The sequence below is a fragment of the Engraulis encrasicolus genome, chromosome 6, assembly GCF_034702125.1.
Source record: "Engraulis encrasicolus isolate BLACKSEA-1 chromosome 6, IST_EnEncr_1.0, whole genome shotgun sequence".
Classification (NCBI taxonomy): domain Eukaryota; kingdom Metazoa; phylum Chordata; class Actinopteri; order Clupeiformes; family Engraulidae; genus Engraulis; species Engraulis encrasicolus.
Window position 1 is genome coordinate 30,884,776 of NC_085862.1, and position 23,283 is coordinate 30,908,058.

The following is a 23,283-nucleotide window of genomic DNA, read 5'->3' on the forward strand; positions in this document are numbered from 1 at the left end:
TTTTCTTCTCCTTCACCTGATCAAGTCTTTCAGAGAGAGAGAGAGAGTGTCCTCGGCTTTCCAGCAATACAAAAAGATGCTAGGTCTCAAGTGCTCAGTCCAAGTGGCAGATAACATGAGAGCAGATAAAGCTGGAGAGAAGATGTGCAAGTTCTAGCTCACAGGCTGCAAAAGCAGCGTCTTGTTTGTTGGAGGTCAGGTCCCCACCAAGACAGTGAAACCATCTCCATGTCAAGAGTTCCAGCCTTGCTAGGACGTGAAACGCCTGGTGATCGGATACCCTGCAGAGTTCACCAAAGAGTATCCAATCGGTGGGCGTTTCACGTCCTAGCAAGACTAGAACACTGGGCTTTGAGAGAGGGACATAGTCTTAGGCTTAAAAAAAGAGCCCAATGGAATGTTTTTGGAGCATTAGTGGAGAAGAGCTTTGACTCCTCAAGTTTGGTCAGGTGGTTGATCAGTCAGTCTGACCTTTTGTTCAGTTGGCTGGTTGGTCAGTCACTCTGGCCCGTTTTCTCAGTCTGCCTTGAGGGCGTAGAGCACAATGGAATGTTCTTGGAGCATTAGCGGAGAAAAGTTTTGACTTAACGAGTTTGGTCAGTTGGTTGATCAGTCAGTCTGACCTTTTGGTCAGTTGGCTGGTCGGTCGTCAGTCACTCGGGCCGTTTTCTCAGTCGGCCTTGAGGGCGTAGAGCACGTCGTCCTGGCTGACATTAAGGCGGACGCGCAGCAGGATGTCCAGGCGACTGGACTCCACCAGCAGCAGGCGGCAGGCCCCCAGCCGCTGGCACACCGCCATGGACTCGGGCACGGTGATGGGGCCCAGGCCCTCGATGCGGCACAGGGCCTGGTGCTGCACGTACACCTGCAGGGTGGGTGGAGACAAAAACGACTCAGGTGAACCTCTTAACCTAGATTGAGATAGAAGGTGATCCATAGACAGATAACTGTGTCTATTCTACATCCATCATATCCAAGACCAACTTGATCAGCCATTCATGCCACAACCATTACAGTACATCCCTTCATGTGCTCTGGGCAGTAGATATTATCCAGTGTTGGCAACTGGTATATAAACATTTTCTACGAGTTGTCCAGTGGAATATACCACAAAGGGGGGCGTTCATGTGTGCTTCGCATGTCTGCGTTTGGTATTTACCATAATTCCCAGAGCACATGAAGGGATCTACTGTGATGGTTGTAGCTGGCATGAATGGCTGAGCAAGTTGGTCTTGGATATGGGATCACACCATTTCATTAGCAGTGGTGAAAAATGGGCAGTCATGGGTGAGCGGTTAGGGCGTCAGACTTGCATTCCAGAGGTTGCCGGTTTGACTCCCGACCCGCCAGGTTGGTGGGGGGAGTAATCAACCAGTGCTCTCACCCATCCTCCTCCATGACTGAGGTACCCTGAGCATGGTAGCGTCCCACCGCACTGCTCCCCATGGGGCGCCACTGAGGGCTGCCCCCTTGCACGGGTGAGGCATAAATGCAATTTCGTTGTGTGCAGTGTGCAGTGTTCACTTGTGTGCTGTGGAGTGCTGTGTCACAATGACAATGGGAGTTGGAGTTTCCCAATGGGCTTTCAAAAAGTTATGGGAAGAGGAGTTGGGTTAGTAATAACCCATTATCTATCGAAGGGGCTAGATCTAAACAGCAGAAGTTATGAGAAGGGTGCCCAATTCATGATAATCACTGAGGATAAGAACGGAAATCCAATGCAATATACTTCATAGAGGTTCAGTGGTTGTGGCTAACCTGACTTGAGAAGCTCTAATCCAACACATTGTCTCAGCTGCATCCCATGTAGTATCTCCTTAGCAAATCAGGACTGATTTGAATCGAATGAATGGATTTTAGTTTTTGAGTTCTTGCGACCCCATCATTTGGAAGTCCAAAGTAGAGTTGTCTGTACTGCTGTGTATGATGTCGTACCTGTTGGAAAGTTGCTTCTTCCAGGCCGAGGCGTCGGAACTCCGCTATGACAGCCCTGAGGAAGAGCTGCTCCTGAACAGACGCACACCTGCACGACAGGAAGATGGACGGGCACGGACACGCACACATAGAAAAACGTTGTTCGATATGTTTGCACATTTGATATTATAACTTGCATGTTTGACATTATAACTTGAATATTTCTTTACTTTCAGCTAACTTACAAATAATACTAACATTTGAGAATACAAATGTTTCCAACCTGGCATTACAAAGATAAATTGAAACAAATCTCCCACCTGATGGCAGTTATGTAGACAGACGAGAACATTTCATCCAGCGCTTGCATCACGTGACTCATCCCAACCAATCCCGTGCCGCTCTTTGGATTGGCAGAGAACTCGCAAATCTCTGTGGCGCGGCGGCAGATGTCCAAACAGCGCCTGGCATCTCCTGACAACGCGGCCACCTGAGAGGCAAACACAACAACAAACAAGAATTACTGCCAAGCCCTGGCACAGTAACACTGGAGTAAAAAGGCATCGTGTGTTTGGGGAAGCTGTGGCGCAGCTCGTTAAGCCCCCCACATTTGGGCTTACAGTACATGCCCACGGGGAACCCGGTCTGAGTCCGACCGGGGTCATTTCCCCAGCCCTACCCCATCTCTCTCTCAGAATTATTTACTGTCTCCTCTCATACTGTCCTGTCAAAAGGGCAGTCATGGGTGAGCGGTTAGGGCGTCAGACTTGCATCCCAGAGGTTACCGGTTCGACTCCCGACCCGCCAGGTTGGTGGGGGGAGTAATCAACCAGTGCTCTCCCCCATCCTCCTCCATGACTGAGGTACCCTGAGCATGGTAGCGTCCCACCGCACTGCTCCCCATGGGGCGCCACTGAGGGCTGCCCCCTTGCACGGGACGGGTGAGGCATAAATGCAATTTCGTTGTGTGCAGTGTGCAGTGTTCACTTGTGTGCTGTGGAGTGCTGTGTCATAATGACAATGGGAGTTGGAGTTTCCCAAAGGGCTTTCATAATAAAGGCCAAAAAGCAGCCAACACTAAACCAAATTGCATTTCTAAATGTCATAATAACGAATTATGATTCTTGACATCCATGAGAGAGTGCTCAGCACTTTGACCCAATCTGAACAATGCAACCCAAGTTCTGCCAGTGGTAGATGACAACACCAGCAGTGTCTGATGCAAGTCAGTTAGCACATCGATTCTGAAGAGCTCTGCAATGCTATACTTACAGTAAATTCTGGTTAGGATATGGTGGCATCATTATTTCTTCACACTTCTTTGGCATGTATAGTAACATTTTGCATCTATTACGCTTCAAAAATAAGACTGCTTTTCTTTTTTTGTCTTCCACCAAACGCAACAGAACGTTGAGAGGTGCTTGTCTGGCCCTGTCGTGGCCCAACTGGGTTATTACGCCAGTGACCCAAGTTCAATTCCGGCTCGGGTCATTTGCCGATCCATCCCCATCTCTCGCATGGGTAAGTAGGGCAGTCATGGGTAAGCGGTTAGGGTGTCAGACTTGTATCCCAAAGGTTGCTGGTTCGAATCCCGACCCGCCAGGTCAGTGGGGGGAGTAATTAACCAGTGCTCTCCCCCATCCTCCTCTATGACTGAGGTACCCCGAGTGTGGTACTGTCCCGCTGCACTGCTCCCTTGGGGCACCATTGAAGGCTGCCCCCTTGCACGGGTGAGGCATGAATGCCATTTAATTGTGTGCAGTGTTCACTTGTGTGCTTTGGAGTGCTGTGTCACAATGCCTCACTGTCCTGTCAGAAATAAAGGCAAAAAGCCCTAAAAATACATATATATATATTTTTTAAAAAAGGTTCTTGCCTTCCTGGACACCAGTTGAAGGGCATCTTCTTCAAACGCCCGCACGCGGTTCAACCTGGACGCAATGATCTGTTGCAGCTGCTTGAAGGTATACGGCTGGAACGACATTCGAGTCAGGCCCTGATAAAAGAAAAACAAAAAAACAACTACGTCAAAAACACCCACGGCAGCATGTGGATTATGAGTAATCTCGCATGAAAATCTGGGTTCTTGATTTATCAGCAAGGTAGAAAAACCCTTAAAATCAGTTTTGGAAGCCGTGTGGCCGGAGAAACATTGAAGATAAGGCACTGGCACGGACTACAGAGCATGCAAGCATGCACGCACACTCAAGCAGACGCACACAAAACAGAGGAGAGATGGATTGAACATATTTAAAGATTTGGACACTTGAAATGTAAAAAGTCAACTTCTTTTTTTTTTGTCATTGTTTTTTTTTATTTAGGCACAAAAATATGTTAGTTGCATTACACATATCAGTCTTCCACTGAAGGCCTAAAGTTTTATACAGTTTTTACACATAATGTAAAATAAAAAAGAGAAAATTAAAAGAACATGAACATGGGGAGCTTACATTTTACATAGCATTTCAATCGTTACTTTGTATATACAATTTTAGTATATTGAAATAAAAAATCAAAAAGAAAAGACAGAGGGTAAAATAATTTAGCTAACAAAAGTCCTCTCTTATGTGTGAAATATATCCAGTCCACTTGATCCAAATTCCAGAGAATTTTTCAATTTGGATTCTTAATGAGTATGTCATTTTTTCCATCACATATATGTCGTGGATAACGTCTAGCCAATCATTTAATTGAGGAGGATCTGGTTTCAACCATCTCCTAGTAATAGCCTTTTTACTTGCAGTTAAAAGCATTAGTAGTAGTCTTTTATCATTGTGATTCCAGTCCTCCAGGTCCATACTTCCTAAAAACATTGTGTCGAACCGGAACGGGATATTGACCTGAAAAACAGCTTCCAGGTGTGTGTGTATTTCTTGCCAGTATGTTGCCAAGACAGGACATTCCCAAAAGACATGGTAATGGTTGGCCTCAATGAGGCCACAAGCTCTCCAGCATCTAATACCAGGCCTTTGTTTACGCTGTTGCAAGGGAGTAATAAAGAATCTTGACAGATTTTTCCAACTAAATTCTCGCCAAGAATTAGAACATGTGGTCTGCCATTGCAGGAAACAAAGACTTTCCCAGTTCTCAGCTGTAAGTTGAATCCCACTTTCCTTTTCCCATTTTTCTTTAATATAAAGTGAATCATCTAACTTGGCTCTGCGGAGGGCACTATACACCCTAGAAACAACTTTGAAACAAATTTGTAAGATAGACGCTTTCTCAAACACTTCTAACACCTCCTTTCCTACCGCCTCTTGAGTTATTGCTATATTTTGATTGTAGTGGTGTCTGACTTGGAGGTATCTATAAAAGTCTTGCCGTTGCAGACCATGGTCATTCTGCATTGCCTCAAAGCTTTTAAAATTCCCTCTCACTGCAAAGGTGGTATATGTTGTTAACCCCTTTTCATTCCACATTTGGAATCTGGCGTCCAATTTTGCTGGAGGAAAGTCTGTGTCAAATGCGCACCATTTCAGCTTTCTGAGTGGCTTTTCCATATCACAGGATTTTATTATCCTCTGCCAAACCTTCAGGCCTGCATTTATCCAGGGGTTGTTTAGATTTAGCACATTCTTTTGTAATTCACTATCTGCAATAATAGCCGCAAGGGGAATTTCACCAGATATATCATTTTCAATATCCTTCCACCTAGCAACATAATTGGAGCTGGACCAGCACACCAAGGGTCTCAACTGGGCTGCGTAGTAGTAGTCACGCAAGCAGGGAAGGTTTAGGCCTCCTTTTCCCTTATTTAACTGCAATGTTTTATATCTAGTCCTAGGTTTTTTGCCTTGCCACAGGAACCTTGAGATAAGTTTATCCCATTCAATAAACTGATGGGTAGGCACCTCTACTGGAAGTGCTTGAAAAAGGTACAATAATCTCGGGAGTATGTTCATTCTGATAGATTCAACTTTAGAATGTAAACTTAGGAAAGGGATAAGTGTCCATCTTTGCAAGTCCGCTCTAATATTGATGTTTAAAGGGGTGTAATTTAAATCAACCAATTTTCTAATGTCCTTAGGGATATTAACTCCCAAATATTTTATGTAATCCGCGTCCCATCTCAGGTTATACTTCCTTGATATATGGTCGGGTGGGGTGTAGTTGCATGAGAGGACTTGAGTTTTCTGCACATTCAGTTTATATCCTGAAAATGTCCCATATCTGTGTAATGTATCCATCAATTTGGGGAATGTTAATGTGGGTTGCGTTAGATAAATTAAGACGTCGTCTGCGAATAGCGCAAGCTTATGTTCGTCAGCATTCATTCTTATCCCTTTAATATTACCATTTTGCCTAATCCACTGGCTCAGTGGTTCAATAAACAGGGCAAAGAGGAGGGGGGAGGCAGGGCATCCTTGTCTTGTCCCTCGTTCCAGAGTAATAGATCTAGATAGAGCGCCATTTACTTTAATTCTTGCAGTGGGACAATCATTAAGGGCTTGGAATATTGCTATGATGGATTTGTGAAAACCAAATCTTGCTAGCACCCTATATAGGAAGGATAAACGCACGGAATCGAACGCTTTCTCTGCGTCCAAACTTACGAGTACTGCTTCTGTATTCTGTTGAGTAATATGGCTAACAATATGTAATGTGCGTCTCAAGTTGTCGTGTGTCTGTCTCTGTTTGATAAAACCTGTCTGGTCTGTATGGATAAGTCTGGGTAAAATCTTGTCTATCCTATGTGTCAATATTGAAGTGAACAATTTATAATCTACATTAAGGATACTAATGGGGCGATAACTGCCACATTCAAGTTTATCTTTTCCCTCCTTAGGAATCAGGGAAATTATCGCTTCTCTCCAGGAGGGTGGTATTTTCTTTTCTTGTAGGATCCAATTATAAGTTCTCAATAATATTGGGGCTAGTTGCTCGCGTAGCGCTTTATACCATTCAGCAGTGAATCCATCTGTGCCTGGTGTTTTACCAGCCTTCAATCTGGAAATAGCAGAATTCAGTTCTTCATTTCTGATATTAAAGTTTTGTTTTCTTCCTCTGATACTGAGGGTAGGTGCAATGAAGCAAGAAATGAGTCCGTTTCTGGAGCATTATCAATTTGCGGTTGAGAGTAGAGAGTCCTAGCCTGGTCCTGACCATCCCATAATACTACCATTTCATTTCGTATTTATGGTCTGGCATTTGTTTGCTCTGAAGCGATTGTAGAAAGCAGGAAGTTTGCACTCAGTTATAGTTTGAAATTATTGGACACCTCTCACCCAATCGCTGGCAGTTACTCAACAACAACATAGCGCAGACCAATGGCTCTGGCGCAGATGTGTACGTCATTGTCACGAGCGTTCTCTCCCTTTCGTCCCCACGTGGGGGGCGTATTCGATTATTGGCTGTTTTCTGGGGGGGCGTTGCAATCAAAATTCTACTGCTGCAAGCACTCCACAGAGAAGCACGGCCAGACTACAGTAGTGGAGCCAATCCTTTGGCGGAAGTACGTAGGATGGCTCGCGAGGCTAAGAGAGTCCTATAATAATTTTCAAAATGTTTTTGAATGTTCTTCAATCCGTGATCTATTGTTCCTAACTCTGGATGTCTTATCTTGTGTATAGAATTATCTGCCTGCTGCTTCCTTAGTTTATATGCTAAAAGTTTTGCGGCCTTCCCCCCTACCTCATAGTATCGCTGTTTAAGAAATGTCAACTTGTTTTGTATGTCTAATGTACTTATATCTTGTATCTGTTTTCTTAGTTTATCAATTTCTTGTTTAGTCTGAGCGTCTGAAGTATGACTATGGACTCTTAATAACTGTTTTAGTTCACTTTCCAAGTCTTGTAACTTTTGTGTTCTGAGTTTTTTCATATGTGATGTAATAGAGATAATTTTGCCTCTCATGACTGCCTTCAGCGTATCCCAGAGAATATTTGGCGTAACTTCCCCATTATCATTGATTTCTAAATAGGTGTTAATCTCCGTCTTTAGACTTTCTTTTATGCCCACATTGTTCAAAATGGATGAATTTAGTCTCCACAGTGTTTCTCTTCGTTCTCCGTTGAGGTTTAAAGTCAAATATATAGGGCTATGGTCAGACAGAGTCATAGAGCCAATGCTACATTGTTCTATCATGTGTAAGTCCCTACTAAAAGTAAGAAAATAATCAATTCTGGTGTAGACTGCATGTGGTGTGGAGTAGTATGAGTAGTCACGCCTGGTGGGGAAAAGCTCTCTCCAAACATCCACTATCCCCATTTCCTTCATTAATGCATTTATTTTCTTACTTATAAGAGTTGAGTCTGAATTGCCCCGTGATACATCTAATTTAGGAATTAAATGCACATTGAGATCTCCTCCGCAGAAAACCGGTCCCTGTGATTTTGTAGCCATTAAATCAAATATTTTCCTATAAAATTCCCAATTGCTGCCTGGGGGGGAGTATACATTTAGAAGAGTAATAAGTGTTCCCTCCAGTTTTCCTATTATCATGACAAACCTGCCCTCTGTATCTGAAATCCTTGATAAATGCTCATAATTCTGCCCCCCTGCCAATAATATTGCCACCCCCCTTCTACGTCCTGAGACGTGGGATGAGGAGTACACCTGTTTAAATCCCATTTTGTTTAACTTAGCATGTTCTGAAGCATTCAGATGAGTTTCTTGAAGGAACGCTATCTGTACTCTATCTTTCTTCAATTGTGACAAAATTTTCCCCCTCTTAATAGGACTATGCATACCATTAACATTGTAAGAGGCTATTCGAATACTCTGCATTTAAGTTATATCCACTAGCATTTCTTCTGTAAAATTGTAAGACTTCCCCTTTACAGTTAAGAACGACTGTAAACAAACAAAAAAATAAACATTTGAAAAAAGATCAATACAAAAATAATAGCTCCTGACCCTCCACCAGATGATAATAGGTGGCTCGAAGGGTAAGCCCCCCTCTCCATACAGAGAAGGAGGGCCCTCGCGAATGGTTGAGCAAGAAGAGTCCAGTGTCCAAGGTTGACCCGGATAATCATTTTTAAATTCAACAGTCAATAAGCAGTCCCTTAATTAAGCGTCCTTGCATGTTTATCAGCATCATTGTCTATTAATCAAACATAACTCACCGGTTCAGCATGATGAATAAATAATCTTGTTACTCATCTGCGTTTGCGGGAGGGGATCCCCTCCTGAACACTTGTAGTTTCGCTCTGTATGTAGAGGTTCTGTCGGTCGCACGTCTTTTCTTCTGCCAGGACAGCTGCCGTAGTCGCCCCATCAGCGTCTCGGGTGGTTTGATAACCTCGACTGGGAAGCCCCTCTCGTGCATGTCACGCGTCGCCTCCTCGACGGTCTCGTAAGTCACGGGTCCATCTGTATACTTGACATGGAGCCTGGACGGGAACACCGTGTTGAATTTGATACCTCTGTCTTTCAAGATTCTCCTGGCCTCGGCATATTCTTTCCTCTTTTGGATTATGCGTGGCGGGTAGTCGTTGTCGGCATTCACTTTAGATCCTTGCCAGTCCAGCCCCTTCTCTTGCCATACATCGCGCAGAGTAGTATATTTGATTCTGACTGGCAAACTTCACCACAATGGATCTCGGCTGAGCAGTAGGTGGGGGTTTAGTTCCAAGCGACCGGTGTGCCCTCTCGATACGGAAGTTTGTGGTGTCCGTAATGCCTAGATTGTCACCAAGCAATTTTTCGACAAACTCAATCATAGACGGGGAGTCATCCTCGGCTCCCTCTGGTATCCCGTAAAAGCGGATATTCTCTCGTCTGGAACGGCTCTCTTGATCTGTTATCTTAGCTTCCAAATTCTCTTGGAGTTTTATCACTTCTGCGACTATGTCCTCCATATTTTGAATTCTGTCCTCGGTTTTACTGATTCTTTCTTCTGCCTCATCTAGTCTGGTGTTCGTCTTGGTTATTTCTTCCTTTATGTCGTCTAGTTGCGTTTTATTGTCCCGGCGAAAATCTCGCAATTCTTGCAGAATCATGCTAGTGGTGTCCTCCTGTTGGTTAGCCTCAGCTCCAGCCATGCTATTTCGAGAGTTGTTAGTCCGATTTTGTAATGTTGCTGGACGTAGACCAGATTTCTCCTTATCTTTTTTTTGTTTGTTTGACATAATCGTCCTTTTCATGCAATGACGTATCTCTCAGTTACAATTCTCATATTAAGGGTGCAAATTTCAGTTATTTATCCGGGGGCTGGTTCCTCATGCTGCCATCTTGTCAGCGTCTCGGCCGGAAGTCCCGTAAAAAGTCAACTTCATGTCTGAATTTTGAAACATAGATTTTACAGATGGTGGTCTGTGAGGACCAATTCAGAAAAAAAACTGCTTGAGACATTAACAAAAACGTTAACTTGCTATTATGATGGTGCCACCATGTGGTTGATTCACTTCAGAGTTGAAAACACAGCTTTTGTGTCATTAAAAGTAAAAATGCATGTTTCTACGACCTATTAAAATAACTCAACTACAGCCAAACCAATTGGATTTACTGAGCATACTCAAAACACACACACATATTAATTCATAATGTTAATGATTATTAGAATGAAACTACACTGATCATAAATAACACTAAGTCTTTAGTTAAAGAAGTCCAGCAGGTTTTCTGCACATTTTGGATCACCAAATATAAGACTTTTTAAGACAAATATAAGACCTCTGATGATAAAATATAAGACCACCGCTCGGGGTGAGGCATTGCAATATTGCTAATGTTATTAGTTTGCATTGCTATAATGAAATGTAGGCCTAGTACATAATTATATATAATAAACAATATTATATGACTACTGTGCTTTTATAGTGTAGCCTAGGGTAAACACAGTGTAAGCAGTAGCAAGGTGTAACTGATCTGTAGGCCTACAGACACCATGCATGCATATGGTCAGTTAACTGACAATTGGCATTTAATTGAGGGTCCCACGCATGTTTTGACGGCCTATGGAAAAATCCGATGAATGTTCATCAAATGCCTTTAAATGTACACATTAAAAATGGCTCAACAATTCATCATTTCTGATGGATAAATAGTTGAATGCACTTTGCTATTAGGAGAGAGGACACCTGGTGTCAAAAGGGTTAAATGTATGATTACTCTGAGTGCCGTTCCTCTCCAGCTCGCTTTATCAGAGACGGGTAGCAGAAGCAAGCGTTCTACTTTGAGCTTAGCCTGTCTGTAGTTTGTTGTTCTCTAGATGGGCGCAAGAAACAGCGCACAACTTGGAAGCGATTTCCAGCATGTCCATAGCAAGCATTTAGCGCGTTTACCGTTGCCCATCTGGTTACCGATTTGGACATTACGCACCTCGCCAGATCATTGGCGTCGCACATATTCTGTTACTCATCCGATTTCGTATTGCCTTGCGCTCACTTCCTCATGCTGCCATCATGTTAACGAAATAATTTTGCATTTGACAGAGGCATATAGGCACAATAGCCTGTCACGTATCTAGAGGCGATTTTGAAAGTGTAGGCTATTGTATGAAGGAACAATTATTTTCGAATACGGTCATAATGGACTTTATGAAATGAACCCTTTACATTTAGCAAACGCTTCTACCCAAACACGAGGGCATGGCTAACATGCTTACGATAGACATTTAAAACTTACACTCAACGACTGATTAGGCTATGCGTCCTCCTGACACAGTTAACATCAAGCTTCATATTCCGACGTTGCTTTGGATAGCAGCTAACCGTTTTATTACTTGTCCTCAAGCCACATTGCACTGAACGTGCATCTATCTACCCATCTCGATTCACGTTCATATTTTTTCGACCACTTTTTCGACTGTTTCTACTAGAACATGCAAGTAGGCTAGACGCTGCGCCCACAGGTCTGCGGCTGCCCCCCGCTGTGTGGCCAGCGGGCTGCGCTGCGCCACCAACACAGATCTATTTCCTCTACTTTTACGCATCTTGATAAGAGACGTATGCCGGTTAAATAAGGTTTATAGCGTCAAAAAATAGACCTTTTTTCTTACACTCAAGCTACCCAGATGAAATATAAGACCTCCCACGTAAATATAATACCACACTTCCAAAAAATGGCGAAATATAATGCTTTATAAGCCCTTAAAAAACAAATATTAAAAGTAAGACTTTATAAGACTTTTTAAGGATCCGCGGAGACCCTGTCCAGAGAGGCTCCTAACAGTCAGCTGGTTACTAAGGCAGTTTAGTTAATGTACTGTAGTTTGTTAGTTTCAGGAGTAGAGATGCTCCTACCAGTCAGCTGGCTGAGCAGTATAGTACTGTAGTGTAGTTAGCTAGCTAGCTACGGTAGTCCAGAGAGGGTCATACCAGTCAGCTGGCTACACGGTTTAGTTACAGTGTAGTACTGTAGAGTAGTTAGTTAACTGCAGTAGTCAAGAGAGGGTCGTACCAGTCGGCTTGCTACGCGGTTGATCATGATCCTCTCTGGTAGATCCATGGTGTTGGCAATGGTCAGCACCACCAGCCGCGCATGGCGACGTGTTGGCCAATCAAACAGGTTGTACAGCACATTCTGCTTCCTGGTCCATAGCAAATCCAGCTGAAGAGATGGGCAAATGTAAAAAAAGAAGACATTTCAGTTGTGGATACCACAATACCACATAATTCTCATGAAATACATCTTTAAAGTGCATATCGAGATGATTGTTTGACAAGCTTTTCAGTAGTAGTAGTAGTAGTAGTAGTAGTAGTAGTAGTAGTAGTAGTACTTTATTGTCCCCATGGCTGGGGCAATTTTGTTTGCAGTACAGACGCTGGCACATGAGACACAGACAGGTATAACAAAGCAACAGGCAACAAAAAAAGTGTGCTGCTGTACGGTCAAATTGTTTTGTATCCACAATATTGTCCTCATCAGTAATATATTTAAACTGCACAGTGAGCACCAATGGAGTATTTTCACTACTATCAACATGATACTTCGCATTCGTTTTGTATAACTTACCTCATCGACCAGTAAGACAGTGGTCTCTTTCTTTGGGGCGGGACTACTGAAGCGCTTCTCCAGAAGACTGGCTGCATGGTCTGGTGTGACTTTCTGATTGGTCAGTTTCTGTCGACGCGCAATACAAATCATTAGCTTTTAATATCACATCCCATACAGAGTTTCAAAAGGGCATGCTGTGGTGGTGTAAAAAAAACATTCCGAAGTACTTTGTTCACGTCTAGCCTTTCAAGACGTATCCACTATACTGGCAAGAGATGTAGAGTATTAAGCATTATAATTCAGCAACACACTTACTTTATGGACTGGTGGCAGCATTACTGATTAATCTTTTTGTTTCAAAATGGGTTTATTATGGGTTTTACCAACCATCGAAGACATTGACATCATTACATTTATGCATGTCCAGGACTTGGCTTACAAGTCCAAACATCTTTTTTTCCCAGCTATTTTTTTTTTGTCTTTCTTTGAATTTATTTAAGACCGGAAAGTTGAGCGAGAAAGGAAAAGATTGGGGAGAGTGAGACAGGGAAAGACCGGCAAATGACCCGGGCCGGAATCGAACTCGGGTCGCCGGCACAGAAGCCTAGTGCCCTACCGCCAGAGCCACGGTAGGGCCAAGTCGAACCTTCTCAGTACACAAACCTGCAATATCTGCACATAGGCCTGGTGCGGGTCTGTCATCTTCATGCCGTTGATCTCGATGAAGCGGAACTGGGGGATCTCATCCAGATCCGCTGCCTGCTGCAGAGAGCGGATCACCTCGTGCACTGTGGCCGTCTTCCCTGTGCCGGGCACGCCGGAGATATACATGCACCTGCCACACACAAGCACACATATACCACCATAATGTACAAGCACACAGATACCACATACACATTATGGAACTTACCACAAACCTTACATGCAGTACGTTGCTGGTTATGACTTGGTGGTGGTGTAGTATGAGCACATGTAGCACAAGCACACCAATACCACATACAAATAATACACCATAAACCTCAGGCAATGTTGGTAATGCCAACTACTGAAGTAAACCACTGAAGCAGTCAGATTCCCCACACTAGGGTCATTTTTAATAACTCTCCCATTTCCCCTTACACACGTGTTCCTTCCTTCCTGTAGCCTAATTAAAAAAAGGGATGTTTTCGGATCAATAACAAAAGGAAAGGCTTCGGGAAATAGCCTACATTTTAAAAACCATGGGAGTGGAGCAGATGACGAGGTGACTCGTTTGGAAACAATTGATGGCGAGGCAGGTGCTTAGAATTTCGGTACAGGGTATTTTTGTCATCTATTGCTATCTGTAAATTTATGAATCTATACATTTATAAACCTATGAATTATGCCAACTGCAGAATAATTTAGAGTGCACGTAGGCTAATATCGTATGCCACTATCGGATGCATAGTAGGCTAGAACTTTTAGGACGACAGACTTGACAACCAAATGCGATAGAACTGATGACTGGCTCTTGGCTTGACAACCAAATGTGATAGAATTAACGACTGACTCTTGACTTGATAAACAAATGCGATAGAACTAACGACTGGCTTTTGGCCATAGCAACCTGCAGTTTAGAATTAGTAACGGCAGTTCGCCTAACTTAGTCACGCGTTTGACACCTGACAGGTATAGGGAATTAGTTGCAACACCATCAGCCAATCAGAAAAGAGGATTCAGTTGCGAAGGCAGATAAGACTTGGTGGTGGTGTAGTATGAGCGCATGTAGCACAAGCACATCAATACCACATACAAATAATACACCATAAACCTCAGGCAATGTTGGTAATGCCAACTACTGAAGTAAACCACTGAAGCAGTCTTACCCTCCAGTGCCATCGATGACCTTGCTCTCCACAAAGTTATAGATGTCCTGAAACTCCTGCTCCCGACAAGGCAGAGATTCTGGGACTGCAGATACGTGCAAACTACAAGAGGAGAAAAAAATACGTTTTAGTATCGAACAAAATAGATTTACAGAACATGATATATCAGTATTTTTAGGAGCCATCCAGCACCTTGCTCGGGCTTCTTCCAGGACGTTGGCTGGAGTCCGGGCAGGCTGCTGTCGGCTAGGGATGGCGGGCGTGGCGTGACGAGGAGTCTTTGGAGTCCGAGGAGTAGAGGGAGCCGTCTGCTGGATGGGGGGAAAGAAAGGGGGACTTTACACACCATGCACCTCAAGTTGACAAATAAAAAGGCCAAGATGTCAGAGGTTCAGTCCAGAGAAAAGCTGGAGCAATTACACAGGACCAACGTATACATGGGACTATTAATATTCCCATTTATGACCAACAACCCCAAAAATCTGTGGGATTTTTCATAGGGCCAAGATCAAGAAAAAATGGGGTATCAAAATTATGATTTATGACAAAGGGTCTTAATTTGGTTTCTTTCATAGGATCAGAAGCCTCTGTGCTCTGGTTCTATGCCTTACCTTCTTGCTGGGGGTCTTGCGTGGTGTTCTGGTCAAGGCCCGTGTTTTCTCCGCAGGCTGCGGGGTGCGAGCCCCACTCACCCGTCGGGTTTTACGCGACACCACAAGCTCGTCTTCACTCTCCACTTTAGTCTCCACCTCCTCCTCGTCACTGCTGCTCTGCAGGTCGATTTTGGACGGAATGAAGGCACAGTCATCCCCATCTTCGTCATCATCGTCCGAGCCTTTCCCCTCAGACATTCCACTAGAAAGTAAGAATCAAAATTCAGCACTCCACAAATGGTATGACAGAAGAAAAGTCTTCCATGAAGGATCACAGAACACATTTACAATTAGGTGCACTACCACAAACACTCTGGAAGTCAGACAATTGTAATGACTACATCAGTACAGATACCTCTTAAACATTATGTTAACCACTTTATGGTTAAAAGATGATCCCCTGTGCGCAACTTAACACCAGTCTAAAGGATGCTTACAGTTGTTGTTTGATTCGAGAGGACACCAGCTGGGCACACTTCCTCCTGGAGCGCGGAGTAGCTGCCGTCTGGGCTGGAGAATCCTCATGCTCCTCCTCCGCCCTGAGAGATGAGGACAAGAAGCAGTGAGGTCAGGACATAGCTATGACAACATTAAAACTGAGAAAAATGCCTTCAAAGCCTTTGTATTGGGTTGGATATTGTAGATACTGCAAAGTTGACATGGCAATATATCTCTAGAATGGGACACACATGGACCATAAGGCTTTGTCACAAGATAAAGGAGGTGTAATGAACACCATTTTCCGTCTAAACTCAATTTTGACAAAACGTGTAGTTACTGCACTTTGCCTTTGTAGGGCAGAACTGCATGGGTACATATCAATATCCTTCTACCATGTTGCTTCCCCTAGCGTTCAATATTAAACCTCAAGACTTTTAAAAATACATATATTTTTGAGCCTATTGTGCCTTTTTTGGATAGGACCATTTAAGAGGAGACAGGAAAGTAATGAAAGAGAGAGATGGGGAAGGATCGGGATATGATCACGGGGCAGAATTGAACTCTGGTCCACTTATGTATGAGATGACACCTCAGCCCACTGAACTATAATGCCCCGAACCCAGAGGCTCAGCGGAAGAATTATGCATTGATATATACTCTGCTTTCACTGGGACCAAACAGAGATCATTTTAAGGAGAGGGGGTGAGAGAACCAAAAAAGGGGGGAAAAATGACTCACAGCACAGACAACGATGACCTCACGATATCAGAAGAGCTTTTCCTCTGTGAAGGGGTCCTTGCCCTGAGGAAAATGAGAACAACACAATGTCATTCATTTGGACCCAGCATTTATTTGCTGTTCCTCTCAATAATGGCCTGTTCCCCGAAGACTTAAGTAGAGTTGACTGATAGGATGTCTCAAGTGATGGACAGGGGCAGAGGGAGTGGAATAGTAGAATATATAGAACATATCCCACGACTGTGCACACCAGTGGAACTAAAACAAATAAAAACAACCCTCGAGTGAATCACACCAGTTCCACACCAATTCCACCTTCTCTGCTACTGACTTGTAGTGCTGAAGTCATACAGTGCAGAATATGCACCAGATGTCTTAAAGCGATGGTTCGGAGTAGAATCACCCTAATGCCATTTGAACCGTGACACCCATCCACCTTTACACCCGAAGTGTTTTCTGCCGCAGACTTACATCAACAGAGTTGCCGTGTTATTCGATGTTTATTCCGGTTAGCTTGACTCAAGCGCATATGGATACTGGGCACCGTCTCCAAACTTTCCCCACAAAAATAACATGTCATTACACCAAACTTCTGCAGTAGCACAAATATGGTCTGTACTCACGAAACGAAGCATTTGGAAGTTTGGAAATAGTCCAGGAGTTTAGTATTATCAACACAAGCTGAATAGCTTCTCTGCTGCTAAAGCTGTGCCAACGTTACTTCCGTCATATGAGACAAGCCCGTAAAAGTCTTCAACAAACTTCCAGACGAGAGTGTTAAAAAAGTTTTCACTGAATTGTGATTAAGGCTTATATTTTCAAGGAAATACTTAAAAGATATTTCAAATCTTACCTACTATCTGATGCTGAATTCACTTTTCATTGTGGATATTATGAGCTTCGTTGAGGACTCTTACATGCTTGTCTTAGATGACGGAAGTAACGTTGGCGCAGCTTTAGCAGCAGAGAAGCTATTCGGCTTGTGTTGATAATAATAAACTCCTGGACTATTTCCAAACTTCCAAATGCTTCGTTTCGTGAGTACAGACCATATTTGTGCTACTGCAGAAGTTTGGTGTCATGACATGTTATTTTTGTGGGGAAAGTTTGGAGACGGTGCCCAGTATCCATATGCGCTTGAGTCAAGCTAACCGGAATAAACATCGAATAACACGGCAACTCTGTTGATGTAAGCCTGCGGCAGAAAACACTTCGGGTGTAAAGGTGGATGGGTGTCACGGCTCAAATGGCATTAGGGTGATTCTACTCCGAACCATCGCTTTAACAGAGCGAGGAGTTGAAGGTGAAGATTGTGCACATCCCAGGAAAAGGTGCAGGACAATGGCTGACTGTAGTTTCCTAAAAGGATTTGAAGTGTGCGGACCTCCCTCTCTGAAATTAAAAGAGCGAGGAACCTCTATGACAACTTTAAAAATATTAGAGTAGGTTAGCATAGTTCTGATGTGAAACCCCATTCGCCAATACAGTGTGAGGTGCCTCATCCCAGAGCGCCAAAGAGGGCTGCCACTCACTGCCGCCTCAGACTCCCTCTCCTGGGAGTAGATCTCCTGCGCTTTGGCGTCGGAAGTGCGGAAGTCACTCCCTCGTCCAGAAACTCCTCAAGAGCACGTACCTCTACACTGGAAATGAAGGCAAAACATCTGTACAGTAGTATGAACCTCCCCCCTCCCCCCTCCTGCAATGGGAAAGCGTTAGAGCCTGTAGGGTGACTTTTTGGTTTGTCCCCCACTGGCATTATGGAGAAAAAAAATGTTCCACACATGGACATCACCACAGCTGATTTCCTTGCACAGGATCAAGATTCTAAAAACTCCCAATCATTTGAGTAGAGCAGTGTTTCCCAACCTTTTTTCACTCACGTACCCCCTAAGCGTTTTTGTTGTACCATGAGTACCCCCCATCTCATGCTCTCTATATATTCCTTTATCCCAGTATGACTATACTCTATTCAATTGTCATTATTAATTTTTCGCGTATCCCCTGAGGTGTGCTTGCGTACCCCTAGTGGTACACGTACCCCTGGTTGGGAAACACTGGAGTAGAGTACGCCACATGATCAAGACAGCCCACCTTGTGAGGTCCTCGTTGTCCAGAGCGGAGGACTCTGGTTTATCGGGGCTCTGGCGCGGCTGGAGGCAGAAGTCGTCCTCCTCGTCTTTGGGGACGTTCTGTTTGACCCCCAGGGGCGTGAGGCGGATGGTGAGCTTCACGGAGCGCGGCGGGGAGGTGGAGAGCGTCTGGGCCAGGTCGTCATCCAGGAGCTCACCCAGCACGTCCTCCCTGGTCATCTTCTTACCGGGACCTTATAAGGGGAACAGACTTAATGAGGAAAAAGTGCACACCCCAACACACACAGCTGTAAGTCAATGATCTTGCAATCAGGTTGCCCAGACCACAGACAGACACTACCAAAAGTTTAGAATTTGTTAGATAATAAATGTTGTTACATTTGGAACATGTTCATTTCTTTAAGTCTCATAGATACACACCATTTTGTTTAATTCTTGGGAAAATATTTTCAGTTATTTACGAAGTCAACCTGAAGGGCTGTGAAAAGTTGTGTCACCCACATCCTTCAGAACCTCTGAAGGTGGCGATACCAGATGTTTTCGATTATCCTGACTCCAGATCTCCCTTGTGCTTGTGGCCTTGTGAAGTTTATTTCAATACCTAGCAAAAGTGTGATTCAAAGGCTACTTTCTCATTTGCAATCGGGTAGTTGAAGGGGGAAAATTCCCCCAAAAAGTTGTTGTGCCTGGGCTGACGGCAGGAGAGCTGTACCGTTTGCTCCACAGAGGGAGAGTAAAGCGCAAGGCCACAAGCACAGGTGGAGGACGGGGGGAGTTGGGATAATGGAAAGAACTCTTAGAATAACGGCATAAAATGGCAACTCACTGCTGAGCTGCAGCTTCTTGCGGATGCCTGGCTCCGACGCGATGCGCCCACGCCTCTTGCCGCTCATCAGCTTGGAGGCCGAGAGCTTGGAGGCGGAGTGGACGGACTCGGCCTCGCGGCCGTTCCTCCTGCCCGTGCTCATGCAGCCACGAGAGTACGGTGTGTAGCTGGCGGCGTCGGCCCTCTTCATCACCAGGGGGTCGGGCGTGGGTAGCGGCCGCGGGGTGGTGCCTCGAGAGGGGGGCGTCACCGGCGGTTGCGCTGGAAGCGTTGGAGTCAGCATGGGGCTCTCTCGTGGAGGGGACTGAAGGATCTGCTTTGGCGGAGTCATGACGTTCTCAGAGGAATCCAGGGAGTCTGGTTGAATTGGTTTGAAGGCCTTGGTGTTCCATGACAGTTTCACAAACAGCACCCCTTGCTTGGAGTTCTCAGGGAACGGTTGGTCTCTCGGAAGATGGATCACCTAGTAACGAGAACACATCAGTGAGTTAGAGAGAACAGACAGTATATTTTCCATTGCGACTTCGAATTGCTCTTAGGGTTTGACAAACTCTGCAATAATGGCACGAAGTAAAAACCAGATCAGGACACGCATAGTATAGTCATCATTTTCAGCATATTGGAAGTAGTAATGTATTGTAGTAGATTGTTTTAAAGTGGAAGCCCATTGGGGAACTCTAACTCCCATTGTCATTGTGACGCAGCACATAAGTGAACACTGCACACTACGAAATTGCCTTTATGCCTCACCCGTGCAAGGGGGCAGCACTCAATGGCGCCCCTAGGGAGCAGTGCGGCGGGACGGTACCATTCTCAGGGTACTTCAGTCATGGAGGAGGGTGGGGGAGAGCACTGGTTGATTACTCCCCCCATCAACCTGGTGGGTCGGGATTCGAACCGGCAACCTTTGGGCTGCAAGTCTGACGCCCATACCATACCCATGTTCAGGGGCACTGAGATAATTTCCAAGCAAAATTTACCTGAAGTGAAAAGAAATCCCGCACACTGTCCATTCCACCAACAAACTTTAATGCAACGTTTCGGTCATCCGACCTTCTTCAGGTAAAGCATCCTTTACCTGAAGAAGGTCGGATGACCGAAACGTTGTATTAAAGTTTGTTGGTGGAACGGACAGTGTGCGGGATTTCTTTTCACTTCATTGACAACCCGGCTGGGATAACATCCTACGCACCTGCCCAACTACAGAGGTGTGCAAAAGCGTCTATTGAACAAGCAAAATTTACCATCATCACTGAGAAGAGACACTGCAGGTAAAGCGTAGCTGCACACTGTTGTGATATGTGATCTAACTGCACTATTACCCTACGCGGAGTAATATATAGAATGTTGGCCGCGCAGTTGCACTATATTCTGTAATGTGTCTATCGGTGGTGGTTAGTTACCAGTTGCCCAGTAAACAGTAATCAGCTGAGCTTTATATCCAAGACTCCTCGTCCTTGTGTCTTAAGTTATTATTATACAATAACACTTCACACACAACCATAATTCCAATATCTTTAGCCAAAGCAAGCTGCACACATGCAGCAAGTGACACTGCCCACAACTCACCTCCACAGTGCCTAGGATGGTCTCTGCGTCCACCTCGCGGTCACAGGAAGAGTCGTCATAGTAGAAGATCTCCTGAGGATAGGGCTGCCTGCCGAGCAGTTTCCTCTTGTTCTGAGGTACCTCGCAGTAGCGTACATACCACTGCACTTGAGCCTTCTTTTCCTTACCATTTTCTGAAAGAGAGACATGACATTAACTGACTTGTCACCTGGGAAATCACTACAAAGGTGAGACTGTACATTTGAAACCCATCACCAGGGTTGGGGAGTAACGGATTACATGTAACGGCGTTACGGTAAAAGGATACAAAATAAAAGTAACTGTAATCCGTTACAGTACAAGAAAAAAACGATGCAATCAGATTACAGTTACATTCAATGAGAATGGGGATTACTTAACAGGATTACAATTTGTGCGAGGTTGAGTCTTTGGCCCTTTTTATTTAATTAATTATTAACACACATGCTTAGCTGACAACCATTTAAACCCGGAGTAGACTGTTCATACATTACACTCGCATAGGCTACATTGCATCCAAACGCGCATACATTTTCAATCAAACCACACGAAATCCAAGTTTTGTCAACATCTGTTGTTTCTTTATTTTGTTTTGCCTAATTCCATTGTTTATCCTTATGAGTTAAAACGAGTGGGTTTTCAGTGTTTTAAGAGCACTTAGCAATGTTTCTTGAGCATTTGAAAGTTTCATGTCTTACCGGTCTCGCAGCACTTCCGTGTTTGGCAAAGTGTTGCGTGCTGGCGAGAGTGACGTTTTTATCATTGGTCACGTTCGCGTGTATGCGTCCTCTCGCCATCACATTGACGGTTAATCTCTAAAAACGTCATAATTATTGCCGTTTGCATGTTGACATGCATTTGTACTTGTTTGTTATTTTTAGATGCGTCCCAGCATCTCTATAAGAGGGTATGTCTGTCCGTCCGTCTGAAACGCATTCTTCAAATTGTTCCCTCCTGTGTCCACAAGGTGGCAGTGTTGACTATTTGGCCCCGGAGCACGCAGCTGATTGCATTGCGAGACAAGTGCAGCGCCAGGAGAGAGGAGTGCACTGCAAGTGCTCGTACATTGACATACCCTCTTATAGAGATGCTGGGGCGCATCTAAAAAGAAAAACATAATCTCCTGCGTTACTGCCGTATCTGTGTGCCTATCCGTAAGACCCTTGACACTCTATCAACATTTTAACATTTGGTTAAAAAAGTGTCCGTTCTCACAAATAAAATGTTTAACATGGGTCAATGCTCATTTAAACCTTAAGTAATCCAAAAGTAATCCAAAAGTAATCAGTTACGTTACTTTGTAAAAGTAATCCAAAAAGTTACAGTACAATTACATTTTAATCAAGGTAACTTGTAACTGTAACGGATTACATTTATAAAGTAACTTACCCAACACTGCCCATCACATAATGATAGCACAGCTTACCATCACAGTAGAACTTCAAAAGCCGAGCCACATATGGGTTGTCATCATCGTCACCTTCAATGAGAATGTACTGGCCCAACCTAACAACCATGTCGACAGGTCTGCCTTCCACTTGAATCATCATGGATCTGCGAGGAGAAGTGCTGATTAACATTCTTACTTAGCAAGTACGGTTATATGAGAGTTTACACATGTTTCCTTCAGGCAAATTGATCCAATATCATTGCCAGGAATAAAATAGAAGACATTCATAGAAACATACTCGTGGAACTGTCTCTTCAGCTTCCTATCGATGCTTGTTGGAGCACCTCTCCATCTGTAACTCCTCTTCACCCGCAGTCGTGTGAAATATCTTGAATTAGTACTCATGTTGCGAGTCTGCAAAGGGGGAAAAGAACAACCGTGATGGTGACACAGCTCTGACCTCCGACGTGGCCATATTTGCTTGATAGCAAATTCCATTTGAGCTGACATGTCTTAATTCACTCACACACTTGAGGACCATACGCCCTTACAAAGAAAAAAACTCCTCATGAAAAGCAATCGGCTTCAGTCATGTAAGACTTTTAGGCTGTAGTAGCAAGCAGTTCATACTAAAACAGCAGCGTGTGTCTGCTTATCCTAGCTGGTTGGTTTTAAATGGCAAGTTAATCGGAGAATACTTACGAATAAAATGGACGTGTTAGACCGCCCAGCACTGTTAAAACACCAACAACTGCTTTCGGTTAAAATCGATTATACTCTTTCTTGTCCTCACAGAAAGTTGCTTTGTTTGCTATCGAGAAGAGACTTCTACGGTGTCATTTAACTCAGATTGCCACCTCGTCGGAGTTTCGCGGGAAGTTTCATCAAACTCTCTTGTGATTGGACAAACACATTA

At 44.2% G+C, this 23,283-nt stretch overlaps 1 protein-coding gene across 2 annotated transcripts; it reads right to left on the reverse strand.

Annotated features, from left to right (window-relative positions):
• Nucleotides 1-4: 4 nt before the first annotated feature.
• Nucleotides 5-23,253, reverse strand: orc1 (origin recognition complex, subunit 1). 2 transcript variants are annotated; one of them, XM_063201242.1, is made up of 19 exons: nucleotides 23,070-23,253; nucleotides 22,666-22,781; nucleotides 22,404-22,531; nucleotides 20,960-21,132; nucleotides 19,391-19,853; nucleotides 18,566-18,797; nucleotides 18,007-18,114; nucleotides 16,475-16,537; nucleotides 15,733-15,834; nucleotides 15,254-15,497; nucleotides 14,835-14,953; nucleotides 14,643-14,744; nucleotides 13,459-13,630; nucleotides 12,814-12,921; nucleotides 12,259-12,408; nucleotides 3,791-3,910; nucleotides 2,235-2,404; nucleotides 1,936-2,023; nucleotides 5-865 (listed from the first exon to the last, which is right to left on the reverse strand). In XM_063201242.1, exons 2-19 carry the CDS (start codon nucleotides 22,770-22,772, stop codon nucleotides 671-673), a joined length of 2,844 nt encoding a protein of 947 aa, XP_063057312.1. In that variant the 5' UTR covers nucleotides 22,773-22,781; nucleotides 23,070-23,253; the 3' UTR covers nucleotides 5-670. The 2 variants fall into 2 exon arrangements, with proteins under 2 accessions (XP_063057312.1, XP_063057313.1); XM_063201243.1 differs by lacking the exon at nucleotides 18,007-18,114.
• Between the last annotated feature and the right edge of the window lie 30 nt (nucleotides 23,254-23,283).

Excerpts from the sequence above, each read along its gene's own strand:
- orc1 (XM_063201242.1), bottom strand. The coding sequence starts at position 22,772 with ATGAGTACTAATTCAAGATATTTCACACGACTGCGGGTGAAGAGGAGT. Across the intron at positions 21,133-22,403 it reads TTTGAAGTTCTACTGTGATG|AAAATGGTAAGGAAAAGAAG; the intron begins GTAAGCTGTGCT and ends TCTCTCTTTCAG. Across the intron at positions 19,854-20,959 it reads CCATCCTAGGCACTGTGGAG|GTGATCCATCTTCCGAGAGA; the intron begins GTGAGTTGTGGG and ends TCTCGTTACTAG.